The sequence below is a fragment of the Porites lutea genome, chromosome 4 (genome assembly GCF_958299795.1).
Source record: "Porites lutea chromosome 4, jaPorLute2.1, whole genome shotgun sequence".
NCBI lineage: Eukaryota > Metazoa > Cnidaria > Anthozoa > Scleractinia > Poritidae > Porites > Porites lutea.
Window position 1 is genome coordinate 1,965,498 of NC_133204.1, and position 12,543 is coordinate 1,978,040.

Here is a 12,543-nt window from a genome sequence, read left to right on the forward strand (position 1 = left end):
GTTATACTCATTGATACCCCAAAATTAATGATGTCGGATAATACAGCTGTGGTACTCTTCAATAAACTCTCGAGATAGCTTCTTTCAGAAAACATAGTCAAAGTTGTGATATACCGGAACAAGCAGAATACTATAGAAAATTAGTGAGCTAGAATATAATTCTTTTTCTGAAAAGGCATTCATAGTTTAATTTCCAATATGTCGGCTCCTTTGTTTAGGGATTTAAACCTGTTCAAAAAAGAACGAAAAAATGTTATTAATATAAAGTAAAATTTCTCGATGCAACTTCTTTATATTCTACTACCACACGAGTCAATCAAATAAAGGAATTCTATTACATAGCGTTCTTGTTTTATCCTAAGAGACCGTGTACATTTAAAAAACGATTTTTATCACTCCTCAGCAGAAATTTTCGATGTAGTCGAAATCTTCAGCAGAGCTATAATTTTGTGGACTTTGTGCCTAGAGTTGTTTTCATAATAGGCCCTTTGCAGAACTTGGTCACTTCCTTTGATAGCACTTATAGCAACGGCTCGCTGGATGGCAAACCATTCGTAGTTTGATCATTCTGTTAAGAATTAACCGAAATGATTGGACTAGAAGACGTTTGAATTAACTTCGTCACGCGTCCCTGCCCTACGGCAGGACGAACCCCGAAGAACGATGCGTGGGAGGCTACGCCCATGAACGCTTGGATGGCTTGCTATCCAGCGAGTCGTTTCTAAGTGGTATCCAAGCACGTGACCAAGATTTGTAAAAGGGCAAAGGGGCTGATTCAACAGGCTATTTGCTCGATAACGTCATTTTACTATTACCACAACAGAATCCTTCAGGGCTTGGCTTTCTTGTGTAAATTAGGGCTTTTGCTATTTAAACCTCGCTGGGATCAAATATCAAAGCAAAAACGAAATGATTTCTGGTCTTAGTCAATAGTGGTAAAAAGAACTTATTATGCAAATAATGGCCTCAGTATAATAAACGTTCCGGCTTGCTATTATTATAAATAACTTACTTAGGCAAATGTGGCATTCGCTGCAGTCCTGGGACGGGTATTTCTGCTGCATTGTTTTTACCCAGTCATTTATTTCTTTCTTTGAAGTGTCTTCCATCTCGATCACTTCTATGGCGTTTAGAAAAAAATGGTTTTGGTGATGAATTTACAGTTGGCGATAGAATTTTTGAGACGCTTCTTTCAATGGGAGTACATTTGTGGTTGAATAAATTTACCATACCTAGCCTGCGAAAACAGCCGTTTCTCCTCGCTCTTTGCCGTTGTGGACGTTTCGCACGGACTAAGCGGCGAAGAGCGAGGAGAAACGGCAGTTTTCGCAGCCTATACGTATACCATACCCAGAAACAAAAAAGCAAAATAAGATCAAAAGATGGATAAAATTAAACCACAAAACATCGGCGGAATGAAATGAAGCCATCCGTATTTAATTGTTCCAGTAAGCAAGCGGAGTCTTATTAAAAGTGTCCAATTTACGGAAAATTTTCCAGGCCCTTCGGGTTTGACGCTTCAGAAGTTACTGGCATTGTCCTATTTTTTTCTATTTCCCACCAGGCAATTTGAGATGTATTGCAATACACTCCATAAGGAAAGATGGGGTTCAGGAGAGCCGTCGCTTGTTCCACTTTTATAAATTTTAAACTTGCTACGTGGAAAAAAAGATGTCACCACGCATTTTTCCTTTTGATTATAGGGGCACATAAGAGATAGCAGCATAAATTAAACAAGCCAGAGAGTGCTATTGTGGTTTACCTTTCCAAATATCAGAGCCACCATCATCACAATTCTCCGACCCTTCTCCTGATTCTGCAAAATATTGATCAAGAAAAAAAAAACGGGGAACATGTACAGGTTCTTATTTTGGGTTTCAGTTAAATTATGATAAACATTTTACCAAAAGTGCAACTTTGGGATTTCAAATTTAAGTATAACAAGAACACACTCTACCAATCTGTATATAAATTTGGTAAACAGTTTCGTTAAGAATCCAATTGTGAATACTGTATTTCAGTGGTGGATCCAAACCTTCAAATGAGGGGGGACCCTGTCAGCCAGACCCTTGAATAAGGAGTGGGGCGGTCTCAAAAAGATTTTCTCGGCCCTTCGGGGCCTTAGTTTGGTCTAAAAACAAGGGAGGAGGGGCCCGGCCCCCCGGGCCCCTCCCCTGGATCCGCCACTGATATTTAAGGCCCAAACCCAAGTTTATTTCTTTTTATGGTAATCAAAAATATCCTTCATAAAAATTAAGAACCTACTTAGCCTAAATTCTTAGTGAGTACCCAAAATAAAAGAACCTATTTTGCCAGACTAAGTCAAATTTTGTTTTGAAATGACTTCTCAAAATAAGTCAGCTCGTTAGGAGTAGTTTATTGATTTAATTTTTTTTATAAATTCCCAAATAAAATATTTCTAAACTGCTCGATTTTCTGGGCAGCTACAGTGTCAGTCAAATTGTTGGGACAAAAATAAAAATGAACTTTTCCCCAAAAGTAAATCTTGAGTTTTTCTTGTGCCCTAACGTTTAAAATAATGAAAATGATGGAAATTGGCGAATTGTTGGCCAATTCACTTTTGTTTCGATGAGCAAATTGGTCTTTCAGAAAGAGGGTAAACATACTTAACTTTATACGTTTGGAATGAATGTACGCGAAGTTTGAAATTAAGGTTTTAAATAATTCAAGATTAAATTTGGGCATTTAAAATGAAGTTCTCCCCCATAAAAAAAATGTTTAATATGAATATAGAAAAATGTTTTCCCGATTTCTTTTCTTAAAACGGCCAACAGTTGGTCAATAATTCACGATTTTTAGCAAAATGGTCACGTGGCTTATCACGTGACTTATTAACACAATGTTTATTCTTTAAAATGTTAATGACGGTGAGTTCTTTACGTGTGCCAAATTCTCATTCAGCGCCATCATCTTTGTCAAAGTTATAGCCAATAAATCATTTTCCACAAGTAAACGCCTTAGTCCCAGGCCTTAAACTACTTGAGGGTGCTCCTTTCTCACACTTCTTCTCATTTCACGTAGCAATTGTTAAAATAGTTTAATCGATACCGCCATAAGGTGCTTCTGTTCAAAATACATTTAGTTACAGGCCGTTAAACACATTAATGACAAATTTCCCTTCCACTTCATATCTGGAAGTTAAGATATTTCTATCCCTTTTAAATATAAGGAAGCCTGTGAAAGGTAATAGGGAGCATCCCCTGTCCCCCGGAAATGGTTAAAACTTTTAGTCATTGACCTACAAACAAAGCATTTTTAAACCTCTGCTCCGACCCTTTTTTCGATAGTTTTACATACGTACCTTTGATGCAAAGTTTGAACGGTCTAGGTGCTTTGTTGCCCCACATTTTAATCTTTTTTACCTTTTCATCATGAAGACCTTTGCAACCTGAAAATGAAAAAGGGATAAAAATCTTGCACATTTAACCTGTCGTCTGCGCCGATCCCCATACCGGTAAGCTCCGAAAAAGGCAGCGGAACTCAGTTTTAGGTCCCTTCTATTTTGTACTAGCTACCACAGATTATTAAACAAAGCCACCTTAGGCTACAAAAAGATAATACATTTATAACAATCTGATTTTAATTAACGCGAGTGAGTGCTAGATTTCAGTTTCTTGGTGATGCGGACGGGTGCAATCACCAAATAACATGATACAAAAGACTAAAAAACATTGAACAATTGCAATACCCGCACCGTACCACAGTACAACGCAAAAGTGGTCTCCGCAAAACCAAGGTAAAGGCTATAAAGGCGCACATAAGCCAAAGACCCAAACGATCAGAGCTTATACCAGTTTCTTTAGCATGAAGCATGCCAGGAGTATTGCTACTCCCCAATGGACGGGATGCTAGTCCATCGCAGGGTTATCCCCCAGCAGTATGTCGCCGGTGCCCATTTATACAAATGAGTGAAGAGAGACAAAGTGAGGTAAAGTTCCTTGTCTAACGAAACAACGCGATGGGCGAGGCTTCAGCCCCGGATCTCCAGGAGTTCGAGGTGTTAACAATAAACCGCTCGGCCATACACGCCTCCACACTCCGCAACTCTAAGAAACACCCTAAAAGATCACGTCGGCTTGAATAAGAAGTTTATTTCTTAGCCTAGCTACTATAAATGGCTTGCAAAGTGTGATTAAAATTACAGCTAAAATATTTGTAAACACAAGATACAAAGTAAACAATAAAAAGTTAGCATAAACAGTCAACATTGTGTGGACTTTACATGACAACGTCACGCCGATTTAAGTGTGTACCCCAAATTTTGCCTACCTTCTTTGAATTTAGAGGAAGCCATTTGCGATAACAGCAAGAGCAAACTGAGGAATGTTATTGCCTTCATGGTGATCGACTCTACCGAGGAAAAATTGAATTCTGTTTAAATTCATGTTAGTTTTTTCTTTCACCCCGTGTAAGGGAATCCAGAATTCGGATTCAGGAAAACTTTGCTAGTGGTGAATCCAGAATCCTCGACATTTGAATCCGGAATACACCTCAAAGTCTCTCATGGTAATCTACTCAGGAAAGGCAAAAAATGAATCGGGGGCACCCGACGAGAATATAGTTCAAAACCACTTAAACATAGCATTGTTAAACGTATTTTAGTATATTTAAACGGTAGATATAGGCATATTTTTATGCCCTAAAAATATTTCATCTGTTCGGATTTCCTAGTTGAAAGTCTAGTGATCCGAAATTTATAGGGATCAATACTTACCTTTTCGAAAATTTCAGCCAGAAAAGAGGCTCCCGAAAATTCTAGATGACCTTTTTAGGGTAAAAATCCGTTAAAAATGGGCAATGATACAATTTTTTAGATGTTCGAAAATCCTAGGAGAAGCAGGCAGGCAAGAAATTTTACAACAAATGTTCCGAAAATTCTAGATCTTAAATCGTCTTCCGAACAGATATTTTCCGAAAATTGACGTTGGGTGCCCCTGATGGATTCGACTTAAAGTTATTTATTGCTCTTTACTTGTACCTTAGGGCCAGTGTACTTCCTCCCTCGGGTAGTGCGCATGCTTTTATTGGCAAAGTACTTAATTTTAAGAAAAGTAGGAGTGAAGAAAGCTACATTGAAAGAGCATGTTTCCCATTCAGAGCATTGCGCCTTGTCACGACCTCTCCGCACGACGATTTTCTCATAATTCTGAAAAAATATCCTCTAGCACATATGGTAAAGATTAAATTAAAGTATAGAACATAGCTAAATCTAGCAACATGGTTGCAGATACTCAGAAAATTTTGTGACCGTAAAATTACTTTTTTATTCATGAGAAATCAAGTGCCGTAATTAAGTGATCCAAGTACACTTCCTGCTTTTTTTTCTCTGCGTTGATCTTCTTGTGAAAGAAACTATTGTAAAGGATTTATTTCAAAAAAGATCGTGTTGAAAATCTATAAATACACAGTGTAAATATGTTATTAACTAAACCGACGTTTAAAATGATTCCTCTCTCTAAACTGCAAAACTAGCTTATAAAACGAAAACGCGATAAATCAATTTAGTATACATATTTCCCCTTCCGTCTTCACGATTCATGTTTTTATTTCACCCATTTTGAAATCACTGGTGATCCTTGCAATCTGATTGGCTCTCAGTAGTGTAATTTATTCGCGAATCACACAATATTTTTTGCTCTAAATCACATCTCTTTTAACCATGCGTATGAAACCAAAGTTCAGTTACCATTATATACCACACTTCTTTGTCAGCTGAACTCTATGATGATATTCAAAGTCCAATTAAAGGACAACTCAAAGTACTTCCTAGTAATGATGTCAAGACGCTAATTTATTTTGTTACAAAGTTCTTCTCCACTTTGCGATCCCAAACTTTTTTAATTGCAAAGAATCTTCAAGTAATTCAGTAGTTATTGGTATATACTAACGGGCATATACGGCCCAGGCGGAAAAAGACGGTTAGAGAGCATAAAGCAAACAGTTGAAAACAGCGAAACTAGTTAGGACAACTTTAATATCGGCAGTATTTTAAAACATTACGTTACTGCATCAACTTCACAATAAAAAGATAAAGAAAATCCTGTGGAACTGAATAAGTAAACTTACTACGTCTTGTCTCTTTTTGGGCGGGGGACAATTTCTTTAAAAACAGTAGCGATTCTGAGAAAGAGGAAACTACACCGCTTGCAAGGGCATAATTTAAGCCAAAGTGATAAATCTCACAATTTTGCTGCTTTAAACTTTTTAGTCTCTCCAAACCAGCATCAAAAGGATTTGGCCAAATCAGGTTGAGAGTAAATAGGAGTTATCAGTGAAAGAGTTAGGGTCCATTTTTGATGAACGGGAAGCCACAAAAGTTGTCCGTATGGTCTCACATCAGTAGTGAGCCGCACCAGTATATCGTGTTAACAGTTGAAGTTTTAAACACTCAGTCTAATGAATTTTAAGGAAAAAAAATACTAGAATTTTTTGCTGGAATGACTCAGTGTATACGTATGCCATTTCAATTGGCTAATATTTAGCTTATTATAATAGTTCTAGAACATGAAATGAGAGAATTATTTTTCATTTGTTTGAGCTTTTCCAACGCTTTTTTCCTTTTTCTCCCGCGGTTGCCCTTGAGACGACTCTGCCGACAAAGTCCCGAAGTTTCGAACTTTCAAAGTAAAGGCAACTTAAAACTTATCAGTAAGGCATTTGACTGTCTTTGTGTGTGTGGTTTTTTTTACAATCAGAATCATTTCATTGAAATTCTTCTAAAACTCACAGGAGTGTTTTTTTCACCCATGAGATCTCCAACTTGGCTAATTCGGGAGGGGGATTTTGAGTACGTAACAATTTATGTACTATAGGAATTAAGAAGGAACATTGATTTAGTTCCTAACGCAAATAGCAGAAATACTTACATACGACCGCTAGATGTTGGCCCTAAACAACTTCAGTTTTGTCGGTTTAACGTATAAACACTAACCCGGATATGAGACGAGCGGAACTAATTAGATAAACCGAGACCACACGATATATGATGTGCATGCACAATTAATGCAACATGTTTAACGTAAGCTTTCCTGTCGTTATGTCTACCACATTTTAACTGTTAAGCCCCATAATTAGCCCATTCAAGTCCAGTTCAAGATATTGGCCTTAGCCTGTTGTTAATTTAGTTTCAACTTGTTGAAGCTTATAGCAGCGTTATAGAAAAAACCGCCTCAAAACGTATCAATACACTGTTAAAATGTTGGTTACTGAGTTTTCTGAAAACTTATAAAACGCAAAAGTTTATTTCATAACTTGGGATTTACTGTACGAAACTAGTTTTGAAAAAACGGATTTTCGATTTGATTGGCTTTAACGTTTAAAAACTACCTCATTTTTTTCATACATTGTATCCTTTATTTACAGTGCTAGATTTCAGTTTTAATTCAAATGTGCCTGTTTCCTCAGTTGCTCATGTCTCCTGTTATCAGATAGCTCCGAGGTCCGAAATCAGAAAGAACTTAATTCTCACGGTAAAAAAATTCACTAATTGGGTACACAATTGCGCTTTTAGTGAATTTTAGCATTACGCAGCTAGATGACTGGGAGTTCATTGGGCTGTCATATTTAACAATCACTGTAGGTGGTAATGTAATTAATGGGTCAAACGAAAACGCAACGTGTCACGAGCTAACAATATTCGCGTTAACAATGCAACTTTTTTCCCTTTGTGCTTTATTCTACTTTGATGCACTCAAAATTATTGGAACAGGGATTTAGTAGTTACAATACCGTAAGTTGAGTTCAAGCTTTGCTCAAGTTCGCCATTTGCATAATGTCTTATCAGTAACTACTGTGATTTAATAGAAAAAGAATTTGTCTCCCAGGAAATATCAACCTACACAATAGCAAAAATCTCTTTAAAATCCTCATTGTGGAACAGTACAAGACAAATGACTACATGTTAAAAAAAAAACATTAGCTCACTGGTTAATTATCATTCACTCATTCATAAACTCATTCACCTTGATGCACAATCATTGCCCTGAAACTCATCAAATGTAAATTTAGGGCCTATGGTTTATTTGGGTACAGTAGGATGCACAGGCTCTCATAAAATTCTAGGAATATACAAGAGCACATGTAACATGTGTCTTCACATGGGTGGCAATTTCCAAGGATGCTCACACGCAGTGAACTGCCACTTTAAAGCCCCCCCCCTCCCCCCACTTATATGCCCCCCCCAAGTTATGGGTCCATCTACCTGTAAACAAACAAACAGGGGCACCAAACGACGGTCTCCTCCAAAATACATTGAAAACACTTTTTAGGCTATTCAGCTAGAGTACTTTATGCATTCTAATAAGCAGTGCTACAAAATTTTTATCTCTTCAGTCATCCTAGGGGACCTAAGTCTTTGCGAAATTACGAGGGCTTCAGTATTATTTTTCCAAAAATGTTAGGTGCAATTTAACGTTTTACGAAAAAGGTTTCTTTTTGCTAAGAAAAACAGTGTAACCAGGGTAGTAATAAAAAATGAAACTTCAGAAAATCGTAGGGAATTTATTAGATAAGCTTTGAAAATTGTACATTTAACGTTTTACGAAAAAGGTTTCTTTTTGCTAAGAAAAACAGTGTAACCAGGGTAGTAATAAAAAATGAAACTTCAGAAAATTGTAGGGAATTTATTAGATAAGCTTTGAAAATTGTACATGAATGGAACGTTCATCTGGAAGTTTACTAGCCGTCCTCAAGCAAAAGAAAATTCCGGGCAATATTTGCTTCTCCGAACAGATATTTCACAGAAAACAGTCGTTGGATGCCCCTGAACAAACAAACAAACAAAAAAATACATCTGACTATCAGCCTCCTCCAAATGAATTGAAATGAATTCAATTCACTATGAAGTTTTGAAGCTTAATTAACAACCAGTAAATGCAAACAGTATTTTGATCAGCACTAATAATAGCTTGTTTTGAAGTCCTTCATCTTTTCTGTTTAATTAAAAGCCCCTCAGATATGAGCCCCTCTATTTATCAGCACTCTTAGAACCACTTAAGAAGATGTGTCAGCCCAGGCCAGGGCTTACAAGCGAAAGTTTAGAGTATTTCATTTGCTCTACTGTCCCTGAGGAAAAACAGGGATTACTCGTGGTCTGGTTGTATTGACACATATATTATTGTTCTCCTTTTATTTACTACTCTTCAATAATTCATAACAAAAATGCAAAGGAAATTGATGTTAAATGAGTGTCTCTTTATGAGTGGTTCTTTTTCTCAGATTCTCTATTTTTTTTCAGGAAAGATTATAAATGGTACAAAAAGGAAGTAATAAAAAATTAATAGATCCACAACAGACCATTTTCAAGCCATTCAATAAACTTGCAGTTCATGTTGTTCTATCAAGTTTTAAATTTGAGGCTCACTCCTGCTCATTTTTTAATGTTGAAGGAGTTAGTGAAAGAAAAGACTGAAAAGGACATTTCATAAAATATTTCCATACAATGTACCTTCTCATCAATAAATTAGCATATTGGGGTTATGAAATCAAAATAAAGGAAATATAAGGTTCTCCAGTCACGTTAAAAATAAACAAATATAGCAAGGAATAAATGTCATTATTGTCTCTTCCAAATTAAGTCTGTTGTTGATAGGCTTTCCATTTGTTTGCTGCAAAGAAACAATTTCCCTGAGATTAGGATTCATTTCATTTGTTCTTTGATAAAGTCTTTAGCACTGTTAGCTCCTCTTGCTCCCAGATCCCACATAGCCTGTGGTACTTGATCCAGTTCACTGAATGCCTTCTGTACTCCACTGTTCCAAGAATGTCTTAGTTTTGTTTGAGTAGGCATCTGAAATTCAAAAAGCACACATTTTGAAACCAGTCGATAAATGATTTCTACGTACATTCCTATACCTGCCAACTTTTTTACAGTCAAATGCATGAGATTTTTGCCCTGTCATGGCCGTGATTTTTGAAAATGCCCCAGCAACTTCCAAGGATTTCCAACAATTTTCCAAAAACTTCTGAAAGTTGCCGAACACGTCCGAAGATGTTCTGACGACCGTTGAACACTTCTGAAGCCTATTTAACAACTTCTTAAGCATGTTTTGATTGTGTTAGGACACAAATTCATCATTCAATGCCTTTTAGGAATACTTTCGTGGAAATTTTGAATTTTTGCTGATAATTATGTGTTAAAGAACAATTTGTCCAGATTTGTGAGTCAGGTGTGAAAAATTGCCCTTCATGCATGAGATTGATATCTTTCAAAGGATGGTGATTTATCCAGTAGATAGTGCTATCTAGCGTTTGAACAACCAGGGCCTGGTATATTGTCCTGTAAAAATTCTGCCCTGACTTTCATGTAAACACCAAATCCCAGGAGGGAGATTGAAGGGAGAAAACAGTTGTGATTATAAAAAAAACAAAAATTCTAGACTATGTCTTTTAGTTATTATCCCTTCCGATCATTCTATTTCTAAAACATAAGGGCATTTTACTATCACTAAAATATTATGCAAATCTATGTAAGGTGAGTCATGAGTTTAGTCACCTGTAGTAGTGTTTACTATTGGGCGATTCCAGAAAATATCCATACCATACCACGGACGGCTTTTAGGATTTCCGAAGGGGAGGGGGGGTTCACGATTATGGAATTCTGAGGGCATGGGGGGTATTTACGATTGGAAATCCGGAGGCATGGGGGAATTCCACAGGTGGGATTTCTGGAGTAGAAAGTGTAGAGTGAGTTCCTTGAAAATGCTATTGTTGTGGACTTTTGTAGTTCGTAAATAAACCACAAACGTATGACAGCGGAAGCAGAAGACAAGCATCGATAGATCAGACCCGTGTTTACGCTCATAACTTATAGAAGTGAACAGTAAAACGTGGGTTTCACATTAACCTTGATGAATTTCTTGTCACATGAGAAAAAAACTGAATATATATCTTACTGCTTGCAAGTTTCTTGTTACTCCCGTCCGATGAACAGTAAAAAAACTCGCACCAGTCCCTGGCTTCGAAGGAACGCCTGTCAGATTAGAACACTTTTCGTGCACACTACATGACGTATAAAAGGACGCAACACGACTCGACGGTATATTTGACCGCCGAAAGATCTTGACAGTCTGAATTTGAGCTATTTTGCTTTGTAAACGTCAAAACAGCACAAGAAAACAAAGAGGAGTAAAATTGCCGTTAGTGGTGTTTATTTTTATAGCCAAATTCGGACCTAAAAAGGAGTTTGCACAGCCTGGCTACTAGCGGTAGGTTAGAGTAAAGCTTGTCGCCTGGCGCCGCTAGATCACAGCCTTGAGGAGGCATAAATTCATGTACGTTTGTTCATATAGGCGTTGCTAAGTCGAAAATGTACTTCCAAAAAAACGGAAATTCTGAAGGGGACGGGGGGTTCACGATTATGGAAATCTGAGGGCATGGGGGGGTAACACATTTTGGAATTTCCGAAGGCAAGGGGGGGATAAAACATGGAAGCCGTCCGTGGTTGGGTATGGATATTTTCTGGAATCGCCCATTATGAGTTTTACACCACAGTTCTAGAAATGCCAGTTTGTTTCCTCAGAGTGAACCTTCTCACTCAAATTCACTACTAAGTCAAGTGAGTCAAGTGACATACTGCATGAAATGGACCCATTTGATGCACATTCAATAAACGTTGGGAATTCAAATTTCCCATTTTTCTACTGACATGATCCGTGTGGACCTATGGAGCCAGTTTACTGTATTTAAGCTCTAAGGCCCGGTTCAGACGCTGAACTTTACCTGAGCCGAACCTAATTCGAATTAAGGCCGACCCAGATTATTAAGACTGGCTGAATTTATTCAGACGCAAATCTTAATTGCAGCTGAACTAAGTTCAAAAGGGCAAAAAAAATCAGTTCGGTCAAACTGCTTACAAAATACGCTGTAATAATTTTTGCATTAGGTTCGGTACGTGAAAAGTTCGGCGTCTGAATCAGAGCCGTTCCAAAGTCGCTCCAAAGGCGAAATTCCCGGGCTAGGTGAAAAGAACGGCTGAGCCGTTCCAAATTGAAACAGGCGTTCCTAACTGATTCAGACGCCGAACTTTTCATGTACTCAATGTACTAGGTTCGGCTCGTGAAAAGTTCGGTGTCTGAACGAGGCCTAAGCTTCTTACTTACCTCTGGCAAAGAAAAAGGAATATTTTCGCGAGTTTTACTGTCCAACACGGATAATTGCTTGATGGTGTTTTCTTGTGAACTCAAGACTTCTGATAAGCCATATAATGCAAAACCCCCGACGGTCAACTTGCCAGCAACTTTCACCAGCGATACCGCCATGTTGCTGAGTTGAGATTCAACATGAGAGGGGTGGGGATCTTGACAGCAGTAACATTTCAATAAAGTAGTTAACCCAGAAAGCCATCAAAACCTTCTGAATGAGAAAGCATAAACAACAATTTGATTTTGTTATTATCAGTTATAGCTTATGCGGGTTTTTAAAATTCCTGCGAGAAAAACGTATATACTTTGTAGCCTGTAGCATAACCCTACCCCACAGAGATTAATTTTGCTTTTCCGACTCTTAGCAACCAAGCCTTATCGT

General features: G+C 37.6%; 1 protein-coding gene across 1 annotated transcript; it reads right to left on the bottom strand.

Annotated features, from left to right (window-relative positions):
* Positions 1 to 9,537: 9,537 nt before the first annotated feature.
* On the bottom strand, positions 9,538 to 12,292 carry LOC140934030 (uncharacterized). Its single transcript, XM_073383713.1, has 2 exons — positions 12,120 to 12,292; positions 9,538 to 9,808 (listed from the first exon to the last, which is right to left on the bottom strand). Exons 1-2 carry the CDS (start codon positions 12,276 to 12,278, stop codon positions 9,659 to 9,661), a joined length of 309 nt encoding a protein of 102 aa, XP_073239814.1. The 5' UTR covers positions 12,279 to 12,292; the 3' UTR covers positions 9,538 to 9,658.
* Between the last annotated feature and the right edge of the window lie 251 nt (positions 12,293 to 12,543).